Genomic DNA, 19,869 nt, shown 5'->3' with positions numbered 1-19,869 from the left:
TTAATTCTTTGTGTCAGTTCTTGTACAAAATTCATAAGAAAAGCTTTCAAAGATGTGTGAGTGTAGTTGCTGAACTGCAGATAGGTGACCAAAATGTTGATTTTTAATTCCTGACTTTCCTATGTGAAACAAAATAGATGGAAACATGCTGTTTTTGGTTGCAACATGCTGCTTTTGGTTTCTGCAGTGCAGATCAGGAATTTCGATTAAATCCTTAACCTCTACAGTCTCTCATTAAGCTAGAATATGTTGTTGACAGTTGTCTGTACATTATACATACAAAGCGGTACAATACCTCTCTACTGGCAACAGATCTAAATCAGCAAGGTCCCTGTCTATCAAGGTTTTTATTGAGTCATTTATAATTGAAGTCTGATGAACGTAAAACTCTTAGTCAAAGAAGTGCCTTTCGCTCTTACATAGTAGAATGCCAATCAACAACAACAGAACTTTTTCCCCTTGTAGATGACTATCAGATTAAGGTATTCTGTGTATGACACCAGCAGTCTAACGGACAATAGTGTTTTTACATAAGTAAATTTACAATAAATTTATAGGAAGACATTATTAATAAGTGAAATTTATTAGAAGACATTATTAATAAGGGGACATGCAGCTATTACAGTTCCAATTTTCATACGGTTTTTGCTTCCCATCTTCCTCCCTAAAAATAATTTGCTTTGTTGTTCGTTGACCCGAATAATCAGTGACTTGCAATTACTAGTTACATATTTTCATTCCAGTTACAAAATGATTTATAAATACTTGAATTACTTTGACTTACTATGAGGAAGACATGACAGTCATAAACAGTGCACCTACAAGGTGGTAAAGGAAAAATTTTAGGACAAACACAGGCACAACTACTATTATTATTATTATTATTATTATTATTATTATTTCTTTCTTTTCTCAGACGTTATGTCTGGTCAAAAATGGAAAGTGACGCGGACCTTGATCAAGCGTGACTTCCTTTTAACTGTACGGTATATGTTATATTGCATTTAGGAACTTTCGGGTGATTGAACATGTATCAATAATTACGGATTTCTGTAGTTGTATATATATAAGTTTGGATGTAGCTGTATCGCATTGATGTACTGGTGGATATTGTGTGGTATGACTCCTGTAGTTGACAGTATAATTGGTATAATGTCAACTTTATCCTGATGCCACATGTCCTTGACTTCCTCAGCCAGTTGGATGTATTTTTCAATTTTTTTCTCCTGTTTTCTTTTGTATATTTGTTGTATTGGGTATGGATATTTCAATTAGTTGTGTTAATTTCTTCTTTTTATTGGTGAGTATGATGTCAGGTTTGTTATGTGGTGTTGTTTTATCTGTTATAATGGTTCTGTTCCAGTATAATTTGTATTCATCATTCTCCAGTACATTTTGTGGTGCATACTTGTATGTGGGAACGTGTTGTTCTATAAGTTTATATTGTAAGGCAAGCTGTTGATGTATTATTTTTGCTACATTGTCATGTCTTCTGGGGTATTCTGTATTTGCTAGTATTGTACATCCGCTTGTGATGTGATCTACTGTTTTTATTATTATTATCATTATTATTCCTATTTAGTACTTAATGACAGTACTGTTTAATATCTGCGTAAAACACAATGCACTTCTGGTTTCAGATGCAGCATCTGGGGGCTGCTTGCCATACTCACAGCAATAGCTGGAGCAGTAGTACTACCACGACCTCCTCCTGGAGCTGAACCAAGGAGCAGGAGAGACATTCGTGCAGCAACTGTGGAACCAAGGTCTCACGTGACATCAAGTGAACTGCCAAAACAAATACCAGCACCACCGTCACGAACAGTAATGCAGCACAGACCTACACCTGCACTGATTCAACTACAGCTGCGCTGGGAAGACAGGCAGCGCCCATCAGTTACACTGCCTCCAAGACTTTTTACACCAACAGTGCAGCGATACACACATCGTACTGACTTGTTGCCCAACAGTGTCTAATTCTTCCATGAAACTGACTGCCATCTTCCACCTTGTCACAGTAGCCACAGAGTTACAAAGACTGTTTTCACTGTGACGAGATGTAGAATTGTGCAACACGATCAGGTGGTGATTTGCAACTGAACTATCGAACTGAACAATTTAATGAAATAGTTGTATTTCCTATCCAAGAGATACCATGTCTGTGGCAGTTTGGAAATATTTCTGAGGCATCATTCAGTCTCCCCATGTGTACACAATTAATAATGTGACTTTACTGAAAAGACATAGCTGCAATTTGCAATCATTACTGAGGAGTAACTTATAGTAGTCTGTAACTTTGATGGCCCATACCATCAAAATAAGCTGGAACACTCAACACAAATATATGCCCAAGTGGCAACTTCAGATCCTGCCACTCTGTTTTAAAAACAAAACAAAGACTGACTTGTTCAAAAGATATGTTATACATATGTCTAAAAGTTTTTGTTGAATATATGTGTATGTGTATATGTTGGTGTGTGTATGCAAGCAGGTTCGCATGCAAGTGAACAAACAATTCATTACTTGTATACCAAAATTGTAGCTGCAGACATACATTGTTCTTTCTACTGATCACTTTTGCTGCAACAGGTTGGATGCCAAATAGAATTAACAATTGTACGATTCTGTATAAAACTGTAATGATGACAAAACATGCCTAACTTAAGAACTTTATACAATACATATTATGAAGAACTTCCTTGGGGGGGGGGGGGGGGGGGGGGGGGGGGAAGCTTTGTTTGTCTCAATTAATTATGGCAAATAATAAATGCCAAATTGTGTAACTGTCTGAGTACATGAAATGCACATCACAAAAATAGTCTAACAGACTGTGATATGCAGGTCCTACTCAGCAATCAGTGTACCAATGGTCTCAACAAGTATAGGGCATTCTTTGTGATGCCTTAATCTGTGAGAGTTATTACAGTGTACATAACTGTTTTTACTTCTAATGGAGCATTAAAACTCAAGATGTTCTTGATGCTTTAACAAACGATGAAGTTGTGTACTGCCATCTTGTTTCACCCACTCCTTTATACATTCATCCCCATTGGTTTTATAGAGCACATGTCATACAAGTCAATATTGTCAGTTGTATTAGTTAACATGCAGTGTGTTCAAAAAATAATGGGAATTTTGTAATTTCACATGCTGTGTTAGTATGATTCATGCAATTTCGTTACTGTTGTGTTCATATGTACGTCTAAAAAGAATCTGTACATGTACATCTATGTACGTACTCTGCAAGACACCACATGGTGTGTGGTGGAGGGTATGCCGCACCACTACTAGTCATTCCCCTTCTTGTTCCACTCGCAAACAGAGCAAAGAGAAAACGACTGCCTATGTGTCTCCGTACGCGCCCTAATTTCTCTTATATTTGTGGTCCTCACACGAAATGTAAACTGACAGCAGTAAGAGCTTTCTGAAGTCAGCTTCAAATGCTGGTTCTCTAAAACTTCTTAATAATGTTGCTCAATAAGAATGTTGCCTTAGTTACAATTACTCCGATTTGAGCTCCCGAAGCATCTCCATAATACTTGCATGTTGATAAAATCTACCAGCAGCAAATCTAGCAGTCCACCTCAGAGTTTCTTCAATGTCTTCCTTTAATACGATTTGGTGGGGATCTGAAACATTATCGCTACACTAATGGGTCCCATTAGTGTTCTATATGCAGTCTCCTTTACAGATGAACCACACTTTCTTAAAACTCTCCCAATAACCAAAGTTGACCATTCACCTTCCCAACAACAATTCTTACATGCTCATTCCATTTCATATTGAACTGCATCATTACACCGAGATATTTAATCAACCTGAATGTGTCAAGTAGCACACTTCTAAAGCTGTATTCATACATTATGGGTCTGTTTTTCCTACTCTTCTGTATTACCTAACATTTCTCTACATGCAGAGCCAACTGCTACTCATCACACCAATTAGAAATTGTGTCCATATCATCCTGTATTCTTCTACAGTCATTAAATGGTGACACTTTCCTGTACACCACAGCATCATCAGCTAACAGCCACACATTGCTACTCATCCTGTCCCTCAGATGATATACGTATATAGATAATATTAGCAGTCCTATGACACTTCCCTGGGGCACTCCAGATGATACCCCTGTCAATGATGAACATGCATCATTGAGAGCAATGTAGTAGGTTCTATTACTTAAGAACTTGTCCAGTCACTCGCATATCTGGCAACCTATTCCGTATGCTTGTACCATCATTAACAGTCTGCAGTAAGGCACTGTATCACAAGCTTCTCTGAAATGTAATATGGAATCCATAGTTGGCAGGATATCATGTGAGAAAAGGGCAAGCCAAGTTTCACCCAAGAAATGCTTTTCAAAACTGTGTTGATTTGAGGACAGAAGATTTTCCATCTCAAGGAACTTCATTATATTGGAACTGAGAATATGTTCAAGAATTCTGCAGCAAACTGATGTTGAAGGAAATCGGTGTGTAATTTTGCTTCATATATACAGGAATCACCTGCAACCTTTTCCATTCGCTTGGGACTTTGCACTGAGTAAGATATTCACGATAAAAGCAAGCTAAGTAAGGGGCCAATGCTGCAGAGTACTCTTCATAAAGCCTCCCCGGTTTGCTTTCCAGGTGGGAAGGCGTGCTGGTACCCGGCACGAATCTGCCCGGCGGATTAGTGTCGAGGTCCGAAGTGCTGGCCAGTCTGTGAATGGTTTTTAAGGCGGTTTTCCATCTGCCTTGATGAATGAGGGCTGGTTCCCCTTGTTCTGCCTCAGTTACACTATGTCAGTGATTGCTGCACAAACACTTACCACGCAAACATTAGGGTTACACTCGTCTGGTGTGAGAAGTTCCCGGGGTGGAGGGAAAAGGGGGGGGGGGGGGGGTCCACTGGAAGCCAAACTGCACAATAACCCTGGGTTCGGTGTGGGGCAGCAGTGTGGTGAGTGGACTGCTGTAGTCTGTTGTGGGGTTGTGTAGCACTGCGGGCTATGGTGGGGACGAAGCCTCTCTGGCGGGGACGGAGCCTCTCTGTCATTTCTGGTCCCCAGTCCCATACAATACAATACAATACTCTTCATAAAACCAAATTCGGTTTCCCTGTGGGCCTGACTACCTATTTGTTTTCAATTCTTTCAGTTGCTTCTCTACACCAAGGATGCCCATTTCAATGTCATCCACACAGGAGTCTGCGCAATGGTCAAATTAAGATATGTTTGTGCAATCCTCCTGTGCGAATGATTTCTTAAATGTGAAGTTTAAAACTTAAGATTTCCTTTATCTATCTTCCACAGCCACATCAAATTGGTCAAAAGTGATTAGATAGAAGCCTTTGAGCCATTCAGTGATTTATGTAGTGACCAGAATTTTTTCTGGTTCTTGGCTAGATCCTTTCCCAAGGTTTGATGGTGGTAATTGTTGCAAGCTTCATGCATCAATCTTTTTAAAGATGCACAAATCTCTACTAATTTTTGCCTGTCCTCTTTTGAGAACTCTCTTTTGAACCGAGAAACCAAGTGTGCAACAGCCTTTGCTTCCTCAGCATTTTCCAAATTTTGTTATTAAAATATGGAGTATCTTTTCCATCCTTAATCCACTTAGTCAATACACACTTCTCCAGAGCAAGATTTACAATCCATTTAAACTATGATAGTGATTCCTGTACTTTCATTGTACTGGAACTAAATGATCTCCAATCATCTGCTCTTTGTAGCAAATATACTACCCTAGTCTTCTTGACCGATTTATCAATTTAAGTAACCACCGTTACTATAATGAAATTATGTCGACTAATCCCAGTCTCCATATTGATGACATCAAAAAGGTAGGGTCAGACCTGTTTGTAGATACAGGGTCCAAAATATCTCCATTTCATGTGGGCTGTCAAATTTGATGCTCAAGGTGGTTTCATAAAATGGTTTCAAAAGTACTTTGCAAGACTGTCTGTCCGTAAACTCTAAAATCAATTTCCAGATATTCCATTCTATGCTCGGCAGGTCAAAGTCACCTACAATTAATAATGAATAATCCGGGTATTTCCGCTCTACTGAGCATAGACTTTCTTCAAATGACTCCAAAACTGCAGAATCAGGTGGCTGATAAAAACATACAAATTAACATTATTTCACTTAGACCTGTTATTCGAATCCTGATAACTTCACAGTCATACTCACAACAGACCTCATTGGAGACCATATTCTTGCAACTGCAAAACACTCCCTCTCCTATGACATCTAATCTGTCTTTCCGATGTATACTCCATGACCTGCTAAATATTTCAGCACTTTCTACTTCAGGTTTCAGCCAGTTCTTGGCCCTGAGAATAATTTGAGCATGACAAATTTCCTGAAGGGCAGTAAATTCATGAACTTTGTTACAAAAATACTTTGTAATTTACTCATAAAATTTTTACAGGCAAGGCATTTTTACTCTCAACCTGATCCCATTTCGCTATCCGCATGCTGACTGATGAGTATTCATCAAAAGACCCCAAACTATCACCTAGACTACAAAACCCTCAAGTGCACCCAACAAGTACTCTGCTACCAGAGTGGTTGCTTCCTTTGTGTAGTGCACCCTTGACCTGTCAAGAGGAGACCTACAGCTCTCCACCCAATAATGCAGGTTCAGAAATCTGGAGCCAAGACAATAACACACCCTCCACTTAGCTCCACATTAAATGACCCCTCTCAATTCTGGGAACAACAGTGCAAATTGTGGGCTCAGCTTGCACTCCGTGTACAAGGTCAGCAGTTTCCACCACTTCCACCAACCATCAGTATGAACTGAGGATGCCTCAGAAACCAAGTGACAGGCATCACTCATGCTGATGTGAGCCACAGCTTACAGATGACTGCACATTGCATGCTCAGTAACTGCTGACAAGTCCTCCTCCATATGTAGGATGAGAATCCCAGCAGACATACTGAGTCCACACTGACACAAGTGTACGCATTGTTTAACTATGACAAATATTGAGTCTGGTGTCAGCTGTCAAAAAGTTTACATGTTTTGGTAGTATTGGTGACATTTATTTTGTACAAAACTTGATCAGAAATTTTGCATTACATTTTAATCTAAGAATAGAATAAGGAGCAACAGAGTTTCAGAAATGTTAAATATCGCATTTGTTGAGTCAACTACAAGTAAAACATGGTTCTGTAAATGGTATAAGCGTTTGGAAGACAGCTGTGAGGACACTCATGATAACGAGCACCCTGCACATCATCAAACACTGAAACTGTGGCATAAATGGAAGAAGTAGTTATGAACAATTGAAGAATCAGAGAAGTCACTGATGGTAAAATTTTTTTGTCTGTTTTTGATATGAAACAAGCGACAGCAAAATTTGTTCCAAAACTGTTGAATTTCAAATTCAGTAACTTTGCAGAGCTACTGAAACATATCATTACAGGTGGTGAAAATGGTTTATGGATATGACTTCAAAACTATGCTGAAACATATCAGTCGTAGCATTCTGCCTCATCAAGAACAAAAAACCTCAACAAGAGCAGTCAAATGTGAACTGCATTCTTTGATTTTAAAACTATAATGCACAATGAATTCTTGCCAGATGGTCAGATGATTACTACTGCTTACTGGGCACTACTTATAAGTTCAATGCCATCTGCATTAAGCAATAAGAGTGCGTGGGGCGAGAGGGCCTTGACTTATGGTGAAACAATTCATGGTTTTTGCACCACAATAATTCACCTGCTTACACTTCACTACTTGTTCATGAGTTTTTGGGGGAAAAAATGCTTTAATGCACCAGCCTTCATATTCATCAGAGATGGCAACATTTGACTTATCCTGATCCCAAAAATAAAGAAAACCTTAAATCACAATTGATTTACAAGCTCATAGGAGGTTAGAAATGTATTCCTGAAGAACTAAAAGTTGTCTCGAAGATCAATTTACAGACGTGTTTCGGGGATTGGAAAAAGAGCTAGCATAACTGTTTATCTAATGGGGACTACTTCAAAACTGATGATGACAGATAAAAATTCTTTCCAAATCTCAAAACTTCTCTATCATGTCTCATAAAATCTTGTGGTAAAAATAATGGCACAACCCATCACAACACATCTTACAAACTACAGCTTATTTTGCCAGTGTGACTCAGTCAACCCTACATCAGACATAAGTGATTGTGGATGAGGTGATGCAATATAGCGGATGGTTAAATACATGGAAGAGACATTTTTATGGACCATGTAAAAATTGTCAAACCTGCGAAATTTCTATAGTACCTTATTTCTTTGTGCCAGGCATCCACAGAAACTGCTCCTCCTCATTAAACTGCAAATATCACTACTGAGAAAAAGAGAAAATTTCCCTGCCTATGAAATTTTTAGACGATATTCTTTTACACCGAATTCATTTTGTCTAATGTTTGTCCTGTTAACAGATTCCATTCCTACAATGCAATTCTACTGCATGATCCAGGAGGAAAGAGCCGCAGGACTGCACATAAGGTTCCCCAACTTCTACAACATCCAATATGGGACACCAATAATAACTCCAAATTTTTACTCTGAACTGCTGATTTCTATCAAGCATGCACAATATAGTAACTGGATAATGTATGTTAACCAGTTAATTTAAAATACTGTGTTATTAACTTTGAATACAAATACTAAAGAGTTAAACATTAACATACGTCATTCCATCATGAGGCTAATCTCTGACAAAATCACATTCATACACTTCTTTTGCTATGGTACACATTTTCTTGTTGTCATGAAAATTTCAAAAGAAAACAGTCCTGACACCTGTTGCTATATGTTACCCATTTTGCTTTGGACAAGTAATTATTGACACTTGTTGGCCACAGATATTTCTTTTCTCATTTCTGTAGATAAACACACAGGTGTTCAACTCACCTAGGAGGTGAATTAGAAATTTTCACTAAGAGTTAATCATATTCATACAACAAACAACTAATACTGACTGTCAATCACTGATGGTTAATGTCTACTGTCTAAGCAAAATTGCCGCTGCTTTGGAGCTGCAGTTAGTATTGGCTCATCTACATAAAGCATCGTTCATTGTAAAATGAGTTAGACAAATCAAGAAAAATTAGCAGAAAAATATTATATATGAGATTGTCTTATGCAAGGTCTGTATGAGATAATTTTTGTAACCTTGAAATAAGGGAAATCCCTTAGTGTATGGGACAGTTGGCAATCCTAATTACACAGCTTGTCCACGATGTAGTGGTCTATGATGAAGATTGGAAGGCAAGTCATAAACTGTCACACAATGTTCTGCATGTGCAAATGCAATCAAAGACAGCATCCATTTATCTCTCTTTTCTTCAGCCATTACTGTGAATCATGACTAGATGGAATGATAAAAGAAAACTGAGAAGGAACTGTATTAAAATGCACCTATTTCTTAATTGTGAAAAATGAAGGAGCAGGCTATTTATAAATCTCCAATAGCTTTGATTGAATGTCCTTTGACAATATTTGCAGGTAACATTGACTCATCATTGTTAAAATGACAGAAATAAGATTCTATTGATATTGGTGAAGTGTGTGCCATCCCAAGAAATTTTCTCCTTGTCTTAGCATCAGAAAAAAATCAGAGAAGTGACTAGCAATTAAAGTAACATAAAAAATACAGGTTGGAATATACAAGAGAAAGAGCAAACAGATGAAAAAATAATGAAAGCTGATAAAAGGGACTGTACACTGACATGGGAGACTCTTAGAAAGAGAATGACATTAAAGAGCACCCAATACAATGATTTGAATTTGATAAGCTCCAACAAGGTAACTGGTATTTATTAAATACTTTGTAAATTCAATGAGTGTTTCAAGAACAACAAGGACATTCAAAGTGCAGAATAAAATCTATCAATCAGAGGCACTATATCAGGCTTCAATGAAAGCATTCTGCAGCTCATATGAAACTCATGAAGTTCCTCGATATACCATTAACCAACGAAAAGTTGGAAAATGTGAGATGTACCATGCTTTCTTCAGCAGAGACTACTAATCACATCAATAGACAATCATATTAGCATATCTGGTTTTAGGTGGTAAGCAGAACAGTGTACACAAAAGCTGGAGAGGTACTGGAGTATAATCAGTTTTGCTATCACTACACACAGACAGAAAAATATGGGTAAACTATGGCACCCCAAGAGTATTTATGAAGGTACTGGAGTACAATCAGTAGGTTATTGCTACAAACAGACAGACAAAGCTAAGTAAAGTATGGTTTTGCAACAGCATTTGTGAAGCTATATACAATAAACCCGGATTGGTACATTTCAAATTCTGATGAGGGGATATATGAAGTGAGTCACAGATAGGGGGCAGGGGAGAGTACATGGTAAGAAATATGTAAAACAGAGGTACATGTATGCTATACTCGAGGTGCTGAAGTAAGTGAGTGAGTTAAGATCTCACACTAGTAATAGAAGTACACGAAACACAGATAATGATGGCAGATTCCAGTGACAATATTCCCCATCTGACAAAATACTTAATGATCGATGTATGACTGTGGGTGCTCAGTACACAATTTTGTTAAGAATAAACAAAACAAAAATAATTAGGATAGACATAAAAAGAGAAACAATCCAATTTTTTTTAAAAAAAATAGGAAGTGAAACAATCTTCATACCAAGGGAGTTAAACTTTGAAAAATAAAAACAAAGGTGACAAGGAACTCAATCACAGGGGACAATAATAGGCCATCAACCCGTGACAAGAAAGTGCAAGTATTTTACACTACGTATTATTTTAATATGCTGTTATTGACAGCTTAACAAAGGAAAGTACATTAACAAAAAGTTTGTGTTCTGGGACATACAATGCTCATTCACCTCAAAATGGGTCATAAAATGTAATGTCCAGGAACTACCTTATACTAGGTAAAAAATCTTTTTTTTTTTTTTTTACTAATTATTAGCAATATAAATGGTTGATAGAAAAAGTCAGCAAGCATCTAATTGGGACTAATGACATCAGCAATGGTCCAAAGATGTCAAGGAACTGTGTATGGTGCAAACAACCTGTAAAATGTTTTAAAGTTATCAATAATAACATATTGAAACACCAAGTAGTACAATATAGCTGCACTTTAAATGTAATGATGTCTATCAACAGCTCAGAACAGACACTTATGTCCCCAAAATTTAAGTTTGCAATATGGCCATGGAAAAGGTGAAACAGAACAAACTGGATATGTTTGAAATGCAATGCTACAGGTAGCTGTTAAAATTTAAGTGTGGTTTTTTTTTATATAGTGGTTTTTTAAATATACTGGTCATCAGTCTAGTGACTTGTTTGATGAAGCCAGCAATGACTTTCTGTCCTATGACAACTACTTCATCTTAGAGTAGCTCTTACTGTGGCAAATACAGGGCTGGGCCCCAACATATTCAGACCCACACGTCAGTATAGGTTTGGTGGGCCACGAATGGCCACTACCTCACCTAGGAGGCTGTTTGCAAATAGAAGTTGAGGTACTGCGTACAGTGAAGCCTCCTGCAGCTGACATGGCATTCAGTGGCACCACCTGCATGCAGTGCTGTGATCACAGGACCCTATGTACGTCTGCACGATCACATGTCCTTGTGCCATATCGTGGATGTATTCTTCTGCCAGTGTTACTTACGTCAGTGCTCCACCTTTGGACACAGACACATTCTACACTCCAACAGATCAAAAGTCACTCTAAGTCTCTACGACAGACCCCACCTGCCATGGCCACTGCCACTTCTGCTGCCTGACAAGTTGTCATGCCAGTTGTCATGCCACCTTTTCTGTGTGCCACATCTGCCACTGCAGTTCCAACAGCCACTCGCAAGGGCATTATTTCACCATGGTTACCAGCGGCTCCCTACAAGCTCCTCACCTTATATGACTGTGCAGTACTCTCTTTCCTGCTCCTTGACATATCGTCCAGGATAGATAATTTTCTGTTATCAAGTTGTATAAAGAGATCCACTCTCAGTAGAATACCTTGTTTCGTTCCTGTAACAGATCACTGTCACTGCAAAGTATGTATTTTGCTATGTTCAGCCACACCATTCTGTAAAAGGATATTACACTTACGCCCAACACTTTTGATTATTTCTGACACACACTACAATCTCTGTCTTTGCCTCTACTGTTCCCTCTAGTACCCTGAAACTCCATGACATCTTAACACATGTCCGATCATTCTCTTTCTTCTTATAATCGATGTTTTTTACATATTCATTTCCTTACTAATGAGGAGGGCTTCCTTTCTTTCTCATTATATCATTCACTCAATTTTCAGTATCCCTGTATAACACCACATCTCAAACACTTCAATTCTCTTCTTTTCCACTTTTCCGGCAGTCCATGATTAATGCTGTGCTCCTAACGCACATTCTTGGAAAGTTCTTCCTCAAATTAAGGCCGATGCTTGATAGTAGCAAACTTCTTTTAGAGGGGAATGCATTCTTCGCCTACACTAGTCTGCTGCTTATAGCCTCCTTGCTTCATCTGTCACATTTATTTTGCTTCCAAAGCAGCAGAATTCCTTTACTTTGTCTACTACAGAGTCTTCAATTTTGATGTTGAAGATCATTTCTGCAAATTCTCATCATTTCAGTATTTCTTTGGCTTACTCTCAGCCCATATTCTGTGTTCATTAGATTGTTCATTTGATTCGATAGGTCCTCTAATTCTTCCTCATTCTCACTGAGAATAGCAATGTCATCAGCAAATAGTATATTGACATCCTGTCACCTTGGATTTTCATTTTACGTCTGAACCTTCCTTTATTTGCTTTATTTTATTTGCTCTTTTTAAAAAAATTCAAAGATTTTGAACCATTTCACAATGTCGAAATTTTTTTGGAAATAAGTCATGTGAAAGGGTACTGGTATTTGTGACGTTTTGTCTCCCTCATCAAGAATTGCCTCTCGAATAACTTTACCTTTCTGAAAGCTGAATTGACTGTCATCTAATGTTGTTGTTGTTGTTGTTGTTGTTGTTGTTGTGGTCTTCAGTCCTGAGACTGGTTTGATGCAGCTCTCCATGTTACTCTATCCTGTGCAAGCCTCTTCATCTCCCAGTACCTACCGCAACCTACATCCTTCTGAATCTTTTAGTGTATTCATCTCTTGGTCTCCCTCTACGATTTTTTACCCTCCATGCTGCCCTCCAATACTAAATTGGTGATCCCTTGATGCCTCAGAACATGTTCTACCAACCGATCCCTTCTTCTAGTCAAGTTGTGCCACAAACTTCTCTTCTCCCCAATCCTATTCAATACTTCCTCATTAGTTATGTGATCTACCCATCTAATCTTGAGCATTCTTCTGTAGCACCACATTTCAAAAGCTTCTATTCTCTTCTTGTCCAAACTATTTATTGTCCATGTTTCACTTCCATACATGGCTACACTCCATACAAATACTTTCAGAAATGACTTCCTGACACTTAAATCTATACTCGATGTTAACAAATTTCTCTTCTTCAGAAACACTTTCCTTGCCATTGCCAGTCTACATTTTATATCCTCTCTACTTCGACCATCATCAGTTATTTTGCTCCCCAAATAGCAAAACTCCTTTACTACTTTAAGTGTCTCATTTCCTAATCTAATTCCCTCAGCATCACCCAACTTAATTCGATTACATTCCATTATCCTTGTTTTGCTTTTGTTGATGTTCATCTTATATCCTCCTTTCAAGACACTATCAATTCCGTTCAACTGCTCTTCCAAGTCCTTTGCCATCTCTGACAGAATTTCAATTTTCTTTTCATTGCCTTTGCTGTCCTTGGGATTTGGTTGCCATCCCCCCCCCCCCCCCAACGACTTTTGGAAATTCTGAAGGAATCTTATCTATGCTTCCCACCTTATTTGATTTCAAGTCTTCCAAAGCTCTGTTGAACTCTGACTAATACTTTATCCCCTGTATTTTCTATATCATCTCCAATTTCTTCTTGCATCACATTATAAGACAGTTCCCCCCTTCCCCCCCCCCACCCCCCACCCCCCCCATAGAGGCCTTCAGTGTGTTCTTTCCACCTATACACTCTTTCCTTTTTACTTGACTGTCGAATTTCTCTTGCACTCTTTATATTGACACTTTTTCTTTTAATTTCACCAAAAGTGATGCCACTGCTTTTACTTTCACAGAATGTTATTCTGCCTTTTCCAAATGCTGAATCTTTCCTTCCAATAACTATTTCTTTTTCAGTTTCTTCACATTTTTTCTGCAAAGATTTTGCTTCTGCTTCCACAAAGTTCCTATTTATTTCATTCCTACATGATGTTATTTTGACAAATTCCTGTATGTCCCTTTTGCCCACATTTTGTCAATCAGTTAGAGTATTTATATTTCTTCTGTTATTCAAGTTTTCTTCACCTCTCTTGTACCTAGGTTCATCTACACAACTTATGTGATTGCCCCATTTAGATATGTCTGTTACACTTCATCTGTACTGTCTAATGTGGTATTCATTATTATCTACAGCCTCAGAGAACTTCAAATACATCTCATAATCCCTACTTCAGTATTCCACTTCTTTGCACATTGTTTTTCCAGATAAGTCTCTTATACTTCAACCTACTCTTCATCATTACTAAACTGTGATCCAAGTATATAACTGCTCCTACCTCACAACCCACTATCCCATTCTGGAACCTTTGCCTAACCATGACGTAATCCAGCTGGAATCTTCCTGCACCTCCAGGGCATTTTCAGGTATATCTCCTTCTTTTGTGATTTTTGAACCGTGTATTCTCTATTAGTAGCTAAAATTGCTTCTCCTGAACCCGTATTTGTATATAACTCTCTCTTTTATTTCCTCCCCTACTACAGTGTTCCAGATCCCCATGACTAGTAGATTATCATCTCCCTTCACAGATTGCAATATCCATTCAATGTCCTCATACAGTTTTTCCACCATTTCTGCTATGATGTACCAGACATCAAATTTGAGGTTTCTGTTCTATTTGCAAAGTACCATTCGAGAACACCTTTACAGATTTCTGCATCTACAACTACATACAAACTCTGTAAGCCACTGTACAGTGTGGGGCAGTGAGTTCCTTGTACCTTTACTAGCCATTTCCTTTCTTCTTCCACTTGCAAATAGAATGAGGATGAAATGACTGTCTATATACCTCCTTATGAGCCCTAATTTCTCTTATCTCTGTGGTACTTAAGCAAATGTATGTAGGCAAGAGTAGTATTACCTGGAATGTACTTCTCCACAACATGATAAACAATCTGCTTCAATTGCCCATAATTCCTCTACATCCATCATATTGAAACTAAATGATCAATGATTCTCTAAGCGGGATACTAACAACTGCTTATCTGCTCTTTCTAACAAAAATACTCTTCTAGCCTTTATGACCGACTTATTTTAGTAACCATAGTCACTATGATGACATCATGATGATTCATCCCTGTTTCTATACTGGCCCAAGAGATAAGATCAGGCTTGTTTGTTGAAAGGGCAATCAAAACATTTTCATTTGATGATGCTGCTGCAACATATATCTTCAACCTGGTGTATTGTTAAGATGATTGATTCAATACTCACAGTGATTCTGCCTGATTGGCATACTGATTATGAACTGCACGGCCTTCAAACGGAAACTTTCTGATTACCTCTTATGGCTACAAAGTCTAAAATATTTCCATTGTGTGTGGGTTGTCTAACTATCTGTTCAAGACAATATTCAGAAAATATTTTCATAAGTACTGCACAAGACTACCTGTTCATAACCTCTGTCCCAAAACCATAGACATTTTTCAATACTTTGGCACAATAAACTATATGAAAAATGACACATTTCAGAAAGAGCTTTAATTCAGTTTATCACTTAAATTACAAACTTTCACAATACACTAGTATAAATATGAAAACCGAGAAATACAATATGCTAGCTTCACAAACAAATCAACATGGCAGCTGCTTGGTTTGCTTCTGTCAGCCAACACAACACAAGACTGGCAACATAACAGAAACATCATTATTTCATCTGACGAATTAGCAAACACCGCAGACTGAATACACACATAATATTACAAATCCCAAGTTTAAATTTTAAAAAAATAAAAAACATTACTCATGCAATAAAGCAAACACACACTGAATTAAAGATCTCTCTGTAAAATGCATCTATTAGTACAATTTGTTGGGACAAAGTGTTGGGAAATGTGACTTTGGCGGATACATACACTACCCATACGTCTTATCACAGTTTTAGCTTTTGGTTTTACGTAGCAGCTGATTATGAAACAGAAAGAAGATAATGGAAATTTCAGGATGGAATAATGACAATATTACGAAAAGGATAGACCGCTACTCTCAATATAGAGGAAATGCTGAGTCGCAGACAAGCACAAGAAAAAGACTGCTAAACAAGTGAACTTTCAGCCACAAGCCTTCTTCTACAGTACATAACATATGCACACATTCATGTAAGCACTTCTCATATTATTGTCAGACCGAAGGCAACTGCATGTAAACTTGCGGCTGGAAAGTGATATTCCTTGGGCTTATTAGTTTGGTGAAAACAACTCTGTCAATATAAAATGCTCAAGAAATTGGAAAAAACTGGAAATTCATGAAAACTTGATATCACTTTTGAGGAGCATGCATAAATTTGTGACAGACAACTTGCATATCTATCCAATATAAATGATTCATGAACTCAAACCAACCTGCTTTTTAAAAAAGTGCACTTAAAAAGTGCAAATAACTCTTATGTTAGATGCCTAAGATAAAAAGAGAAAACAATGGCCTCATTAAGAAACCTACTTAAATTTGTGAGGTAAAATTCAATTTAAATAATTCTGTCAACAAACAAAATTGTTAAGATTTGGACATAGATCCCATTACATCCATGATGTGTATCATTTTGTATGCGTGAGTGATATAGTGACTAGGCCCTACTTCTTTAAAGAAGATGCATAAAACTTGGAAATAAAGAACACTGTAGTAATGTTGCAAACAAATTTTTTGTAACAAAATTTGGATAGTATGAGTAGGATGATGGAATTTGCCATGCTCATTTCCTATAATGGTGATGTTAATCAGTCAAGAAGAGCTTTTGTTTTACTATCACATGACTGCTTTCTTTTAGCATTTGTTAACTGGTTGGTTGGTTGGTTGGTTGTTTGGCGAAGGAGACCAGACAGCGTGGTCATCGGTCTCATCGAATTAGGGAAGGATGGAGAAGGAAGTCGGCCGTGCCCTTTCAGAGGAACCATCCCAGCATTTGCCTGGAGTGATTTAGGAAAATCACGGAAAACCTAAATCAGGATGGCCGGACGCGGGATTGAACCATCGTCCTCCCGAATGTGAGTCCAGTGCCTAACCAATGCGCCACCTCGCTCGGTAATTTGTTAACTCTCTTGTCTATGACAGCAGATTAGATTTAATTCCCAAAACCACAATCTGCTTATCATTTCTATAATAAAGCTACAATTATCCAATTAAGTTGTGTAAAATTTGTCAAAAGAACAAGAGTCATCAAGGACATGATGACATTTAGCACGCATTTATTTTCATTTTTCACTGAAAGAGCAAAAATTTTTGCAAGCAGAAAGTTAGCATGGACTACTACAGGAAGAAACAATCAAAATACTAATAAAAAGAATTCTCAATTATTCTTTTTTTAAAACATAAAAGCACCTCAAGTGATTAGTACACTTCAACTTACCTGCTCAGCTTTCAATGTCAACTCAATGAAAATCTGTTGTAGTTTCTCATTCACAAAATTGATGCAAAACTGCTCAAATCCATTCCGTTCGAAGATCTCAAATCCATATATATCTAATATTCCTATGCTCTGGCCCGTGACGGTTGTTTCCATTGCACTATTCACACACTAGTAAAATGAAACAGAAATATCAGATGCTACAATAGAAAATGCACAATATCTGTTAATATACCAAAATGTTATTTCTATTCAAACATGTCTGTCAGCAGTTAAATTTACATGCAGCGAGAACTAATAATATACTTTTCACAATTAAAATATATTTCAACTACACCTGTGCCTTTATTGGACATGAGACTGTTACATATGTAAGTGAACAATGTGTCTTTTTACATTTTAGATTATTAATCCAAAGGTTTGGAGTTAGACTCTTGGTTGGACGCAGTATTTCTTCAGCCCGAATAATTATTATTGAGTTATCCAGCTGTGAAATAGTAATACAGAATGCTAAGAATTTGATGGTGGACCAACTGCTATTCATTCTTTGCAAAATCATGACTTGAGTGGAAAAAGCAGTGAAGTAGTGATGAACTGATGGTTGGAGAAACCTGCATTATAAAGTGAGAATGTTATTAGATCTGTTTTTAGTCTCAAACTTCTGCAGAGTATTGCAGACAAAAACAAACCAATATACTGCATCAAAACTTGTGTAGCATACATTAAAAGATATTCCAAGTGGAATGAATGGAGAAATATGATGGTATATGAATTGAAAATGTTTCTGGAGTGACACTAAATATGATTGTCAATTAAAATGCCAATATCAAACACTTCTATTCAAATTTTACACTTGTTTCCACTCAATTTTATTTGCATGTGTTTTCAAATTACAGTATCATGCAAACGCCTTGGATGTTACTTGTAAGCCCTCCACGAGGAACTCACACAGTGTCCTAAAAGTTGCCTGGCCAGGATCCAAACTATCATATAGTACCTGAAGAGAAAATTCCTAGAGCACTTTACTCTGATCCATTATGTAGCCACTGCCGAAAGTAAAGTATCCATCAATGGAAGTATCAGCTTCAGATTGGGCAATACACAAAAACCAGAGGAACAGGGTATGAGTAATCACAGCTGACGGTGACACAGTTATGCAAGCTGTCGTGTACCCTATTATGGCGATTCCACCACCAAGACAATGATCAGTCCAAATTTCCAATCACAACACAAATTATTTTCCATTTGTGTGATGAAGTCTTGTGGAATTATCATTTCTGAAGTTTCCAAATATTCACAGATACATCAGATGAATTCACAAATGTGAATAATGACTACCATCAGCTGCAGAATGAAATTACGAGAATGAAAGTCTGTGCAGGACCAGGACTCGAACCCGGATTTCCCACTTATCGCAAGTGGTCGGCTTACCAGTTGGCTATCCGTGCACGATTCATAGCCAGACCCAAACTTCCGTATGTTGTCAACCATACATCTATACTCACACATCCATTATTTATATTCCTATACAGACCAGACGTTGTACTTGAAAGTCGCATGCCCGGTATCAGCAGATAAATACAGTATACCGGTGCCTGTGTTATTCTGATGACAATGCACTGCGGCGACCACAGCCATTACGAAACACATCACATGAATTCGCAATTGTGAATAATGACTAACATCGGCTGCAGAATGGAATGACTGCAATGAAAATCTGTACCAGACTGGGACTCGAACAGGGATTTCCCACTTATCGCGAGCAGTCGCCTTACCATTATTGTACCTCAAGTAAAACATCTGATCTGTACAGGAATACACATAATGGATGTGTGAGTACAGACCGTAGAGGTATGGTTGACAACATGTGGAAGTTTGGGTCTGGCCGTGAGTCGTGGACAGATAGCCAAATGGCAAGGCAACCGCTCGCAATAAGCGGGCAATCCAGGTTCGAGTCCTGGTCCGGCACAGATTTTCGTTGTCGTCATTGCATTCTACAGCTGATGGTAGTCACTATTCGCAATTGTGAATCCATCTGACGTGTCTCGTAATGACTGTGGTCGCCACAGTGCCTTGTCATCATAATAACACAGGCACTGGAATAGCGTATTCACAAATAGGTTATACACAAATATAGTACTGGCAAATAAATTGCAGGAGGTATAAAAAAAAAAAAATTGCTTGACTGGGACAG

General features: G+C 37.9%; 2 protein-coding genes across 2 annotated transcripts in view; one reads left to right on the top strand and one right to left on the bottom strand.

The window, feature by feature from the left end:
• Positions 1 to 2,995, top strand: part of LOC126190752 (uncharacterized) — a 53,631-nt gene extending 50,636 nt beyond the window's left edge. The window contains exon 2 of the mRNA XM_049931261.1: positions 1,641 to 2,995. Within this exon, the coding sequence (XP_049787218.1) occupies positions 1,641 to 1,977 (337 nt within the window). The 3' untranslated portion in view covers positions 1,978 to 2,995. The remainder of the gene's footprint in view (positions 1 to 1,640) is intronic.
• LOC126190751 (unconventional myosin-Ie-like) overlaps positions 1 to 19,869 on the bottom strand; it is a 367,405-nt gene that overhangs the window by 274,735 nt on the left and 72,801 nt on the right. The window contains exon 10 of the mRNA XM_049931260.1: positions 17,679 to 17,846. Coding sequence (XP_049787217.1) covers positions 17,679 to 17,846 — 168 coding nt within the window. The remainder of the gene's footprint in view (positions 1 to 17,678; positions 17,847 to 19,869) is intronic.

Source organism: Schistocerca cancellata, chromosome 6, assembly GCF_023864275.1.
Source record: "Schistocerca cancellata isolate TAMUIC-IGC-003103 chromosome 6, iqSchCanc2.1, whole genome shotgun sequence".
In the NCBI taxonomy this organism is placed as follows: domain Eukaryota; kingdom Metazoa; phylum Arthropoda; class Insecta; order Orthoptera; family Acrididae; genus Schistocerca; species Schistocerca cancellata.
This window is presented reverse-complemented; position numbering and strand designations above follow the sequence as displayed.